We start from the raw sequence: 13,473 nt of genomic DNA on the forward strand, positions 1-13,473 counted from the left end.
GGGCTGCGAGGGGCGAAGCGGCCGGGCACGGGCCCACTCGGAGCCCACTGAGCCTGGGAGGCTGCGAACTGAGCCTGGGAGGCTGCGAAGCATGGGTGGGGCCTCTGAGCGGGGAGGCCCAGGCTGTGGCTGTGGCGAAGCGCATGGGTGGCCCGAGGTCCGAGGCCCGAGCCAGGGGGGGCGACACAGGCCCCTGCTCGCCCTCAGAGACTACAAGGACGTCAGCCGTGGTCCCTCGCGAGGAGCCTGCTGGGGTGGCGGGCTGAGGAGGGTCCCTGAGGCCTTCCCAGGGCAGGGCAGGAGGTGGGCTGTCCTGCGTAGGCCACTCTGTCCGCAGACCCAGGGCCTTGGACTTGGGCACAGGGCTTGGAGCCTGGAGCCACCCGGAGACCGCCTCGCTCCCCACAGCCCCCGGGGATGGGTCCTGGGGCCTCCAGGGACACGGCGACCCTTTTAGCACGAGCCCTGCTGACCTGAGGTCCAGTCACAAGCCACAGCCTCCGAAGCTGCCTTGGGGTGCAGCCCAGGCCGAGGTCCCCATAGCCGGAAGACCCACAGACACAGTCGTCAGTGTGGGGAGGGAGGCAGAAAGCACCCCCTCACTCACTCCCTTTCAGCCCCAAGAATCCAGGAGTTGCGGGCAACGGAAGGGTCAGAGGTCGTCCCCCAGGCCCAAAGCGTCACCCGCACGGCACACAGACCCCTCCTCAGGAGCACAGGCCCTCCCATGGGGGTCCCGGCTCCCCATGGCCTAGGCATTGTGGCCCCCATCCTTGGTGCCAGAGCCCTGTCATGTCCCCAGGGTGTGTTCTCACAAGAGCAGGAGAAGCACCTGAGCCACCCACACCCACTGCCAGCCTCACCTTCCTGCTCTCCCCAACGTGGCCCCCAGCCTGGCTCTGTTGGGGTCTCTTACCCGTGTCCCCCAAGCAGCCTGTCTGAGGGATGGTCCCTTATGGCCACTCTTGGGGTATCTGAAGGACCCAGGTTCTGTCTGAACCCAGGAGTCAGAAGATATGAGGCAACTCCCCAGGACCCTCAAAAGTGGGGTCCCCCCCCCGTGAATACACCCAGCCCTCAGAGCCACAGGACCTGTGGAGACACCCACAGCCGGAGTTCCGAGGGTCAGGTGGGCGGAGCCCACAGGGGCAGCCTTGCTCAGTCCCCGAGACGCCTGGGCAGCAGTGCAGACACAGCCGGGCCCACCAGTGTCTCCAGGCTGACCCCACAGCTCCCTTCATGTCCCATCCACCCTGGCCTCTGTGTCCCCGGGCCTCGCACACCCCACCCCCTGCCCCGGCTGCGAGGTCTTGGCCATCACCCACGAACTTGGAAAGGAACAGCCCAGTGACACAGAGTGACGGTGGGCACACCGCTGCCTGTAATGCAGGGCCGACATGCAGTGTGCCCCGGACCGCCCCCAGGACCCCGGCCAGAGACCCCTGCCAGAGGCCACAGAGCCACCCGCAGCCGTGTGGTGGGGGAAACTCAGGCCCGCCGGCCCACCCACTGCCCACTCACAGAGCTCGCTGGACAGGCCCAGCATCGGCCGAAGCTCCCCCACAGCCAGGCGACCGAACGGAGGGAGGGACACATGACCAGTGCAGGGCAGTGCGCAGACACGCACTAAGGGACTCTGAGGCCACCGGCCTCCTTCCCTGATCCTGTTCCTTCAGGTGTCAGAGGAGACCCGGCTTTGGGGCTGGACGTGTCCCGTGTGGCTGAACCTGACACGGCCGGGCCGGCAAGGGTGTGGCCACCAACAGCACGCCCCGGGGCCTGACCCGAACGAACCCCGTCTCCAGGGGGCAAGGCACAGAACCTGCTGCCGCCTGCGGGGACTCACCGGTCATCCTGGGCCGGGCGGATGTACCCCGAGGAGAGGATGTTGAGAGAAAGGATGTTGGGGTCAATCAGGGACTCGTCAGTTTCTGGAGTGTTCCGGATGCGACCTGCGGGAAAGGCCGTGGCCCACATCACTCGGCAGGGCAGAGGGGGGCTGGGTCCCTGCTCGCCGCCCCTGCCTGGGCGAGAGCTTCTGACTGAGGCCTGTCAGGGAACTGGCTCCCATGTGGCCACCAGAGCGTCTGGCAAACGGCCACACGGTGGGTGGGCGGGGAGGCCCGCACAGGTCCGCAGCCGGCCCTGTGCTCCCGGTCAGTGTGCCCTCCACCGTCTCCCCTCCTGCAGGCCGAGTGCTGAGCGTCGTTTCTCAGCCATAGTGTCCCTCTCTCAATCCGTCTGTCTGTCTGTCTGTCTGTCTGTCTCTCCCCAACCAACAGATTCTGATCACTCAGCCCAGAAGGCTCAGGCCCCCCTACCTGTTGGAAAAGGAAATATTAGCAAAATGAGAAGGAAAAAATGTTCTCTGTTTACACGTTAAAAAAAAAAAAGGAACGCCAGGCGTGCGTGCCATCAGCGCCTCGCCAGGGGCATCTCAGAGAGAGCCCGCCCAGCCCCCCGCCCAGCCGCCCACCCCTGACTGTGGAGGGAGCCAGAGCCGCGTGAGGCAGGGATCCTGCCTGGTGGCCTCGATCACCACTTCCTGCTCTGGCAGCGAGAGTTAAGGTGACTCCTCTGCTTCCTCGAGGAGTGGTCACGTCCCCTGCTGCTGTACCCCAGACCCGCTTCTTCAAACCCCAGGGACATGGCCCTTGAGCCGCTGCCCATGGGCCACAGAGCCGGGCCTTCCGAGGAACCATCGGCTCCAGGGCAGGGCTGGGGCAGGGTGGCCTTGTGCTGGCGACACGCTGTCTGTAACCCTGCATGAGAACTGGGAGGACATGTTCTTCACAGCTGGCTGGGGACACGTCTCTGATGGATGGAGTTCACACATCACGGAGGACAACCCCAAGGTCCTGGGTGACCGCTATGCCTTGACCGGCACCCCCAAAAGACACATGGCCATCCTAACTCCCAGCACCTCAGAATGTGACCTCACTGCAGACAGGGTCTTGGCAGGTGTCACTAGCTGAGATGAGGCGACTTTGGAGTAGGGGGCCCTCATCTAAGCTGACCGGTGCCCTTATAAGAAGTGGCCATGTGAAGACAGAGGCTTCAACGATGTGTCCACAAGGCAGGGAGTGCCAAGCGTTTCCCACGAGCCACCAGAACCTAGAATGGGCCGGGCGGGACCCTTCTCTACAGGTTTCAGAGGACGGCCAACTGCCGACACCTGCCTGGGACTGTGCCTCCGGAGCTGTGAGGGGAAATTTCGGTCATTTTAAGCCACGTGGCTTGTGGCCCTTTGTTACGGCAGCCCCAGCTCGGTAGACCCATTCCTGAGGTGCAGGCCCTCCTGTCCAGGTGAGGGCCTGAGGCACAGAGCCCAGGTGACAGCCGTCATCACACAGCAGCAGGGGCGGAACTGTGGTAGGACTCAGGTGGGGTGGTCCACATCCTTCCCGCCAAACCAGCCCCAGCCCCCAAGGCGCACCCCACCTCCTCACTCACCCACGACCAGCTCTCGAACTTCCTTCCAGCGGATGTGGCTGCCTGTCTCATGCAGCAAGGTCACGGTTATCCGTCTCTGGATGCCCTGCCGGGAGCCAAGAGAAAGGACACGACCAGATAGGCTGGGGGCCTTGCGGGTGGCAGGGGAGCACGTGGGGGGCGGGACGGGGGCGGGGGGGGACGGCCTCGTACCTGGTGCAGCAGGAAGGTCCCTGTGCACGGCATGCCGCCACGGTGGTCCACCACTGCAGGGATGTAACTGGCGGGGAGAGAGGTCTGAGGCCAGGGCCTGCCCCCTCCCCACCCACCCGCAGCAGACACGTGGCCCCGAGGTGAACGCGGGGTGGCCCGGTCCATGGAGACCAAAGTCGGCTGGGCAAGGAGCCCACATGTGCCACCTCAACCTGTCCCTAGGGCCCTGTCCTCCCACCACCACAGCCCCCGGGGACTACGGCCCATCCCCAGCGCGGGCATTGGACTCACTCGCCGTTGGCCTCCAGTTCGCAGATCTCGAAGTAGACCAGGAGGTCGTACTTGCAGTGGCAAGGCCCAGGGCACGGCCGGGTCAGCGTGCTGAGCTTGGTGGCAGGCACTGGGGAGGAGGCGAAAGGAGAGGGCTCGCTGGAGGGGGACACCGGGCTTGGGGACACCTCAAGGGCAGCGAGCGAGGGCACCTCGCTCCAAGAAAAACGAGCCGCAGACCCCGCCTCGCGCCCAGGAAGTGCCGATACTGGGCTCAGTCAGGCCTCAGCAGCCACATGCTGGCTCAGGAATGGATGTGACGCTTGCTTCTCCGTGCCCAGGGGAGGCAGCAGGTGGCCGCACACACCAGCCCCTCGAGGGGGCCCCGGCTTGAGACACACAGAACCAGCAGGGCAGCAGGAGCCATGCTGGCGCGGAGGCCACCACCTGCCCAGGACCCTCTGCCACACCACGCTTGGCCACTGCCTCCTGCACCAGTCCGAGCACTTTGTTCCAGCACAGGTGAGTCCCGCCCCTCAGGTCCCACTGGCTCTCCGCGCGGGTCCAGCTCCTGACAAACAGGCTCAGACGGCCCTGAGCCCCACTGCAGCCCCAGCCCCCTCACCGGGCTCCCATGCTTCCACCCTGCAGTCCCTCCCACGCCCCCTATCCCATGAGACCCCGAGGCCTGGCGGCTGCATGGGGCCCCCAGAGCCTGGGAGGGCAACAACCCACCAGAGGACTGTGGTCAGCTGCGGGGGGCCCACCCACACTGGCGCCCAGCGCACGGGCGCCGCAGCCCCCAGGGTGCCCCCTGCGGAGCCTACCTGGCTTGGACAGCGGCATGAGCCGTGGGGAATGGCGGCGAGGGGGCCTCAGGGGGCTGTGGAGGAAGCTGGAGTGAGGCTGGGGCCCGCGGGGGCCTGAGCCAGAGCAGGCAGCCGAGGGCAGGCGCTGGCGGGGGGCAGTCAGCAGCACTGGGAGACGTCCTGGTCGCAGGCCCTCCCCCAGCTTGGGAACCCCAGGCCCACCCGGGGGGCCCCGCGAGGCCACGAAGACAGGGGCGAGGTCGGGCTCCGGTTGCAGGAACTTGCAGGACAGAGCCTCCCTCAGCACCTCCAAGGACAGACACGCCTCCTGGGGCCAAACGCCCCCAAACCAGCGGGTCCCGCGGCCTTCTCTGTCCCTGATGCCCCAGACGCCCCGCCTCGCTCTGAGGGAGGCAGAGACGGCAGCGGAGCGTCCCAGGGTCCTGACCCCCACCTGTTCTCCCTGCACCCGGATGGTGATGGCCGGGAAGGGTCGGCCTGGCCACAGAGGGGCACTCAGCCGGCCCTCCGAGCCCCGGGAGGCGGGGTGCCGCGAGAGAGCGGGCGCATGTCCCCCCGCTCGGTCTGGGCGCTAAGGGCTGCGGGAGGCGGTGTGGCGGGTCCTCTGTGGGTTCTCGGCCGCAGCAGAAGCCACCCCTCCCTGTGCCACCCGCCGTCCTCCAGCTTCCCTCGCCCAGGACAGCCACACCCGGACAAGGGCAGGGTTCCGACAGCCGCACTCTTTGAGAATCCCCCACCTCGGTCCTGAGGGGACATCTGACTTGCTCTGGGTCCCGCTGACCTCCATGACCGGCCTCGCCTTGGACGGGGGAGGCAGGTGCACAAGCCCTGAGAGGCCAGTCAGGCCTGTCGGGGCCAGGGGTCAGCCTCGCGGCTGGGAGGTTGGGGGGCCGTGCTCGGCGGGCCGCAGTGGGGCTGGATGAGGGCCGTGAGGGGCCCAGGAGCCCATGACCCAGGGCCACTGACCTGAGCACGTCCTTGCAGAGGGGCGGGAATGGATGCTGCTGGTAGTGGCCGAAGACCTCGAACACAATGGGCTGGCTCCTGATGTACTCGATGAAAGACTTGGTCACCTCCACGGCGATCTGAGGTTCCAGGTGGGGCAGAGACTCAGGAGAGGGCTGGGCATCCGTGGAGAGCCAGGCGCTCCAGGCCCAGGGGGACGCCCCACCGGGCCCGACCCCTGCCCACCACGGGGAGAGCGCTCCTGCTTGTCCCCCGTCACACACCCAGTGGACAGATCACCAGGTGTCTCTCCCCAGGACAGACAGGGCCAAGGCCACAGGGCTCAGCTGCCTTTTCAAAACACGGTGCTCAAGAAGGTAACGAGGGCCTCCTTGTCACCTGCGGTGTGGTCTGACCCTTCTCAGGCCCTTGCCCACTCCCTGTTATAGATTGAACTGTCCCCCCTGCCCTGCCCAGTGCCTGTGTTTAGAGATAGTCTTTACAGAGATAACCGGTTAGAACGAGGGCTTTGGGGTGGCCCTAACGCAATACGACAGGTGTCCTCATGAAACGGGAGGTCGGGGCACAGACAGGCACAGAGGGAAGACCACATGGGACGCAGGGAGAGGACACCGTCTGCAAGGCTCCCCGCAGGAGTGCTCCGGCTCCCACGGCCCCACCCCTGCTTAAACGCACCGCAGCCCTGGCACCAGCATAGGCCCGGACGCCTGCCTGGTGCCGGGGGCCCTGTGTCCTCACGCCCGGCAGCGCCCGGCACGCGGCTGGCGCCCAGGACGGGGAGGGGAAATGAGGAAGAGGATGAACGAAGCTGCTTTGGGGCCAGAGGCCTGAGCGGGCTGCCGGGCAGGGGGGTCAAGGGGGGGCTCTGAGGACGTACGTTCTGGACGTGGTAGAAGCCGAGCGGGGGGCCCCGCCCCGTATTCTTCAGGGGCTCTGTGGAGAAAGCCTCGTCGTGGCGATGGATGAAGCTGCAGAGCGGGAGGAGACTGTTGGCCGGGGCCTTGGGGTGCATGGCCCTGGCACAGCCCGTGTCTCACTGAGCCCGCCCCACGGCCCGCCAGCCCCAGACTCACTTAAACTGGCAGAAGATGTCGGCGTACTCGGCAGAGATGCTGGAGGCCTGCAGCACGGTCACGCGGAAGGTGAAGGTGCTGCCCAGGCGCAGGCAGTCCAGGGCAGCGTCCAGGGGCCCGTCCAGGGCGGCTTTCTCGGGGCTGCCCAGGGGCAGGCCTTCCGGAGGCACTGCTGCTGGGAGCCAAGGGCACAGGCACATGGTGAGACCCTGGGCCCTAGAGCCGGGGTCAGGCCCAGGCCGCGGTGGGGAAGGGGCCGACCCGCCTGTGCAGGCTGAGACGGCGGGGCCTCAGGCCCCCACGGGCCGGGTCCCAGGGCCCCACGCCCCAGCAGCCCACCTGAGCAGGTGTTGTTGTTGACCTCGTCAGCGGAGGGCCCTGCATCCACGCCCTGGCCCTGCCCTTCCACGATCCGCAGCTCTTCCTGGGAGGCCCCGGAGCGGGTCAGCCCCACCACGGGGCAGGACTCGGACTGGAACTGGGTGGGGCGGGGGCCAGAGTCAGGGGGGCCAGGGCTCTTCACTGACCTGCGTCCACACCCACCTGGCCTCAGTGTCCCGGGCCCTCATGGCCTGTGTGGACTCCATGATGGGAAAGGCCTCCAGCTCTGCACCCTCCCTCAGTCCCCGCCCCCTGGGCAGAACACCTCTAGCCTCGGCTTGGCGGGTGGGGTCTGTGCCCTACCCCACCCCGCCAGTGCCCCTCGGCTCGAGCTCTCTGCCCTCGATGCTTCCGTGCACCCCAGCACTGGTGAGCCCCCTGAGAGAGGGACTGTGGGGGCAGACACAGCACCCTGGGCTTGAGGACTCAGGCACTGAGGTTCAGGGCCGGGTGGGGCCAGGGTGAGGAAGAGCCTGAGGGAGAGAGGCAGAGCCAGCCACCAGTGAAGAACTAAGCGCCTGGCTGGTAAGGGCCCTGGGCGGGACCCTGCTGCTCCCCTACGCCCCCATGAACAGCCACAGGGCCCTGGGGAGAAGGCACTGTCCCTTCACGTGAGGGCAGAGGGGGCAGCACCTCGTCTTTGGTACCAAAGCAGGGCCACCCCAGCACCTGCTGCCAGGACCTAGGGGGGCCTCTCCAGGGGCCTTCCTAGTTCTCAACAGGATGTCGGGGTGGGGAGCAAGGACAGTGGTGGAAACGCAGTGTCCCACGGGGACCTTGAAGGGGAGCCACACGGCGGGGGCATCTTGCTATGGAGCCACCTGAGGTTCTGGGAGCCCATGGGCCCCTCTGCTCTGTGCCCCTGTCTGCGGCTGAGGGCCAGGTGGGGAAAGCAGGCACGAGGCCAGAGGAGGCTGCGAGGGAGACCGACCGACCCAGGCGGTCGGGGCCAGTCAGAAAGCCAGGGACAGGGCGGCCGTAAGGCTCGGGCCAGGGACACGAGGGGAGGACCCGGGGCGCAGGAGCGGGGGCACCCCGGCTTGGGCCACAGGTACGTCAGTTGGCGCTGGGTGGCTGGGCCCACTCCGCACAGTACCTTTTCGAAATGTTGGTCGTCAAAGGAGATTTTGGCAGTTCCCGACTGGCGGACACCGGAGCCATAATCAGGGGCCTCCTCGTCGGCTGAAATAGGGACCGAGCAGATGGTCAGGGCCCTGCCTGTCCCCAGGTGGCAGGGCACAGGGAGGGCGTGGAACCAGGCCGTGCTCCGACCCCCGGGAGGGTCTCTGGCGCTGCCAACCACCGTGGGTCCCGGGGACTCAGCGGCACGGTGACATGACGAGGAGCTGCTGCCTGGGAATTCTGGGCGATGGGGTCCTCGGGGTGGGGGCTGCCCCGGCTCCCAGGGAGACTGAGGCCCCCGGGGGGCTGTGTTGGAGTGCCGGGCCGGGCAGGGGGGCTGGTGGCCATTACAGTGCGAGCTTCGCCCGGCCGCCCGAGCACACTCACATCGGAGTTCTAGAATGATCTTTCACACTCCTATTGGTGGGAAGTTCAAGCTGGGTCAGAGCAGGGAGCCAGCCAGGCCCCAAGACGCCATGGCTGGTCTGTCCTGGTTCCCCGGCCAAGGGTAGGGAGCAGTGATGGGCGTCTGCTCTGCAGTGAGGGGCTTGAATCTCCAAGCCCACAGTGGACGGAGGGGTCAGAGCAGGTGGAGCAGGGAAGGAGCCTGTCCTGGGGCTGAGAGATGGCAGCAAGGGACACACTAGGAGACACACTAGGGTGCTCCGCCCCCAACTGGACCGTCTGTGTCCTCCGGGGCCTGATGGAGCGAGATCTCGGAGCCAGAGTGGGGCTCAGGCAGCCCTGGGCACAGCCTGGTCAACATGGGAGAGTCCGGGAGGCCCGGGCTAAGGGCGAGCCAGCAGGGTCCTCCTGGAGTCCCCGCCTGGGGCCAGGGCAGGGGCTGAGAAGCAGCACAGGCCGGGGGCTGGGCAGGGCTGGCTGCGTGAGGCCCGTGTGACGCCGGCAGAGGCCTCCCCACCAGGGCCCCCACACACCTGAGATGGCCTGGACGGCCACGCGGAGGAAGCCCTTCACCTCGCCCTTCTCGCTGACGATGGCCACGCGGTGCACCAGGGGCACAGGGTACAGCAGGTTGCTCAGGTACACGAAGGCCCTGCGGGGAGAGGCTGAGTCGGCGCCAGCCTGGCGTGTTGGGAGTGGGGCCAGTGACAGCACAGCCGAGCTCATGACAGGACACTGCGAAGCAGAGCTGAGCACAGGGCACAAGCAGCAGGCGGGGGGGGTGGGCGGGCTGCACCAGGTGGGGGAAGGGGCCAGGTCCACAGCGAGGGGCTGGGGGGCAGGAGCGCTGGCGGGGGGCAGAGCGCGGGCCACACCTGCTGGCCAGCCACAGAGCGGCTGAGGAGGGGCTTCAGCCTGCTTCAAGGAGGGGGACCTGGGGACTGGCCACGCAGACTGTGACGCTGGCGCTGACACCCGGTGTCTGCCACCTCCCGCCCGCTTCCTGGCAGCCCCTGAGGCTTGTGGGTCTGGATGGTGGAATAAGGCTCACGACGCCTAGCTCCTCTACGTCAGCCGAGACGGGGCACCCTGCCAGCCCAGTGCCCAAGGAGGCCACCTGAACGGATGCCCCAGACCCCATGGCACCGCCTGGCGTGCCCATCGGCTACCCGTAGAGCACCCGGCAGTGCCCAGCCAGTGCCAGGACAGAGGCCGCGTCACCCAGAGGCTGGCACGTTCCCTGAGCTCGCCAACGTGTGGGCAGCCCGGGGGACAGACAGGACCCGGAACGCCCTGTGCTACCCAAGTGGCTGGGCAGGTTGATATGGAGCAAAACTCCCACTGTTCAGGGGCGCCCTCCTGGGGCAGAGCACCTCTGGGGGCTCCCTCCTAGGACTGGGGCTCCCTCCCAGGATGGGGGCACCCTGCTGGGGGCCACCCAGGAGCAGGCAGGGTCCAACGAAGAAGCCTGCTCTGCACACTCCAGCGGGACCCTGCCTCCTGCCCTGCCCTCCTGTCTCGCAGAGTTGACAGACAGCTCCTGCTCCAGCCCTGAGCTCCCGGGGGACCTGGGGGGTGGGGGGGCCACAGGGGAGGAACAGGGTTTAGACACAGAAGGGAGGTGTGAGGGGAGGAGGTGCCAAACATGGGGTAAGGGGGGCCCAGGGCCTCAGCCGGGAAGATGGGGAGCAAACAGACGAGAGCAGCAGCGGGGTGCAGGGGTGGGGAGACCGCATAAAAGGTGGTGCTGGCACCCAGGTGCATGGCCGAGGGTGGGGCAGGGTGCAGTGGGAAGGAGCTGGGAGGAGAGACTGTCACCCGTCACCCTGACCCTCGCTCAGCTTGCTGGAGGTCAGACACTGGGTGCTGGCCTCGCCCCACACCATTAGATTCAGGAGACACTGCTCTGGACCCTCCCGTGACCACATGCACAGAAAGCGCCGTGCCTGGTGGCCCCGATCCCAGGCCCTGGCCCCTCCCTGGGGGCACCTGATCTTGCCTCCCCCGCCCCCTGCTGGCCCTCCTCAGCAGGTCAGAAACCCGAGTACCATCCTGGCTTGTTTTTCAAATCCATCGATTCTACCTCAAAAGTCTCTCTAAGTCCTCTGGGTGGGTCCATTACCACCAGCCACTCTCTTGCTCCCCCTTTGCCCCCCCCAGCAGCCTGACGGACTTGGGGTGCCGACCAGGCCCCACCCTCAGTGCGGCATGAGCTCCTTGCCTCACCCCTAGCCCCGCCACCTGGGACGTCCTGTCTGCCCACCGGGGCGAGGTGTGGAGGCCAGCCCTGGCCCTGGTCACAGGAAAGCCCGGAGAGCGACAGCCACGGTCACACGGGGCGCCCGGCCTGCGAGGACCGGGCTGCTGGGCTCTCCAGAACCTGCTTCGCAATGGGGACAGCGGGGGCCTCCTCCGAAGAGGTCAGGGCTGCCCGCGCCTCCCGGCCAGGATCAGCACCACCTTGGAGCCCCGCCGGCCAGCGCTGCCTTGCTGGGAGGCTCAGGGGCGACCCACAGGGGCCCCAAAGCTCCAGATCATCCCCTCGGCAGCTCCGGTACAGGCCTGCACCCCCGAGTTTGCCAGGGGCCAGCCCTGAGACGTCTGCAGTCCCTACCCCTGGGGCAGGAGGTGCGCCCACATCGCCCTGGTTCTCAGATGCCCACTTTTTTCACATCTCAGCACTGAGATGAGGACTCTGCTGACCAGTGGCACATCTCAGGCCAGCTAGCCACATCTTTTTAGGGTTGCCCAAAATATGAGTGGGGCCCTCAGAACTGGCTGCCGCTCTGATGCCAGAGGCAGAGGAGGCAAAGGAAGACTGGCCTAACCCTGGTCTGCTTGGTAGTGGGCACGTCCAGCTGGAAGGGACCGCTGGGGCCCAGTGGCCATGGTTCCCAGTGGCAGCACCAGCCTTGAGGGACTGTAAGCTGGGGCTGGAAGACCCCACACTTCATGCAGAGCCCACCCCGACCAACAGAACTGGACATGAGGGGACAGGGCTCATGGTACAGAAACAACCTGACATCAGCATTGGCCAGAGTAGCCCAGCCCTGTCCAGGGGAGCCCTGCCTGGACACGACCCACTGGACACGGCCCGCCCGCCCACACACAGAGTGACTACCGAAGACTCAGGCTGAGCAGCCCAGCACGCAGACACGCAGAGAGCACCAGCTGGAAGCTGAGGGCCCTCGCCGGCCCAGGTGGCATAGAGTGGACACAGAGCAGGTCAGTGTTTCCCACCCAAAGCCCTGGACACTTCCCCGGGACCCTCCATCTCAGGCAGTCAGCCCCTCCTCTCTGCAGCTCCCCTGCCTCCCCCCAGCTCCTGACAGTGGTGGTCCAGGCAGGGAGATTATCGGGAGAAAGGCCTGCCTCTGCCTGGGCAGCCCGCCCCACCTCCCAATTCACCCAGCTCCCTGGGCCACCAGAGGGAGAGGCCCCTGGACCTGGGTCAGGACGGGGAGGCCGCGCTGGGGGCCCGGCCCACAGAGGCGAGCACACCTTGAAGCAGGCTGAAACCCGCCAGAGAGAGGCGGCGGCAGAGCCAGGGCCGAGTGGGAGGGGAGGGGGCAGCGCTGACCACGAGACTGGTGAGGTGCAGAGACGCATGCTGGGCCAGGAAAGCCTTTCCGAGTGGGCGCCCCAATTCTGCTTAAGCCTTGGAGAGAGCGCCAGCAGCTAACCAGCAGGCCCGAGGGAAACTGGAGACAGGTCCCCACGAGGCCCGGCCGCACGGCTGCCGCGCGGGAGAAGCCAGTTCTTGCCAGACGGAAAAGGGCAGGACGGCTCTGGGGGTGGCCCGCGGGCCGGCCTCCTCGTGGAGGCTTCGCTGCGGTTTGGCGGTTTTGTCACATTTCAGATTCACAGAAGGGAAGAGTCGGAAGGACCCAGCTCTTTCTGGCTGAGACTGCACGAACCCACGCCCCGTGTCTCCCGGTGGCCTCGGTGCCCTGCGCCCTGACTCCCGGCCTACCTGTCACTGGAGCGAGCCCCGGGCCCAGCGGCCAGCGGGGGCTTTCGGAGGGGCCTGCACGGAGCTGGCTCCCGAGGTTACACCTGGCTCTCGGGCGCAGCAGGGGGGCCCAGACCCAGGGTGTCTGGGAGGGAGGGGGCCCCACGGTTCTGTCCCGCAGGCCAGCCTGTCACCTTCCTGGAACACTAATCAGAAGAAATCCTGTTTGCCCACGGCAAACTGCTTCCTTCCGAGGGGACCATGGGGCTTTCACCCAGAGTGAGCCCCGCCACCTGGGGCCACCTCAGCCTGCAGCGCCCAGCACTGGCATTCCCAAACCTCCCACCAGCCTAGCCCAAGGAAGCAATCTCAAACTCCAAAAAAGGTTGTTGCTAAACCAGCTTATACCTTTTCACATTGTAAACTAATAAGCTAGCCGTTTCCTTCCACCACAGGAGGTTTCTAGAACTTTCTTTCACGGGCCATGCTTCCATTCCACGGAAACAGTGACCGTGAATGGAAGCTGCACTTGCCCGAGCAGCCTGCAGGGCGGGGCCCTGCTCCCAGGGTCTGGGCTTCCCGGGCCTCTGCTCCACCTCCTGCCCTTGGCATCTCTTATCCATCCAGGAGACAGTAACCAGCTCCCTTCTGCAAGGACATGGGGCCACGTGTCTGTCCCTTGCCCCAATGACCTAGGAGGTCGGAAGGACAAACAGTCCTCATCCTCAGACAGACAGGCTCAGAGAGCCAGGGTTCCCCCGGCCTAGGCCAGCCCTCCTTCCCTGCTCTGTGGGACCATTCCCAAGAGACGGGGTGGCACAGGGAGTGA

The 13,473-nt window shown here is 66.6% G+C and overlaps 1 protein-coding gene across 6 annotated transcripts in view; it reads right to left on the minus strand.

The window, feature by feature from the left end:
* KIF1A (kinesin family member 1A) overlaps window positions 1-13,473 on the minus strand; it is a 74,717-nt gene that overhangs the window by 15,118 nt on the left and 46,126 nt on the right. For all 6 annotated transcript variants that reach the window (XM_039861032.1, XM_039861009.1, XM_039861024.1 and 3 more), the window contains 11 exons: window positions 9,226-9,344; window positions 8,262-8,347; window positions 7,124-7,262; window positions 6,785-6,956; window positions 6,589-6,679; window positions 5,712-5,830; window positions 4,743-4,798; window positions 3,937-4,045; window positions 3,646-3,712; window positions 3,454-3,538; window positions 1,847-1,952 (listed from right to left, as the gene is read on the minus strand). In XM_039861032.1, coding sequence (XP_039716966.1) covers window positions 1,847-1,952; window positions 3,454-3,538; window positions 3,646-3,712; window positions 3,937-4,045; window positions 4,743-4,798; window positions 5,712-5,830; window positions 6,589-6,679; window positions 6,785-6,956; window positions 7,124-7,262; window positions 8,262-8,347; window positions 9,226-9,344 — 1,149 coding nt within the window. The remainder of the gene's footprint in view (window positions 1-1,846; window positions 1,953-3,453; window positions 3,539-3,645; window positions 3,713-3,936; window positions 4,046-4,742; window positions 4,799-5,711; window positions 5,831-6,588; window positions 6,680-6,784; window positions 6,957-7,123; window positions 7,263-8,261; window positions 8,348-9,225; window positions 9,345-13,473) is intronic.

This window comes from Pteropus medius, unplaced genomic scaffold, assembly GCF_902729225.1.
Source record: "Pteropus medius unplaced genomic scaffold, Ma_sr-lr_union100, whole genome shotgun sequence".
Classification (NCBI taxonomy): Eukaryota; Metazoa; Chordata; class Mammalia; order Chiroptera; family Pteropodidae; genus Pteropus; species Pteropus medius.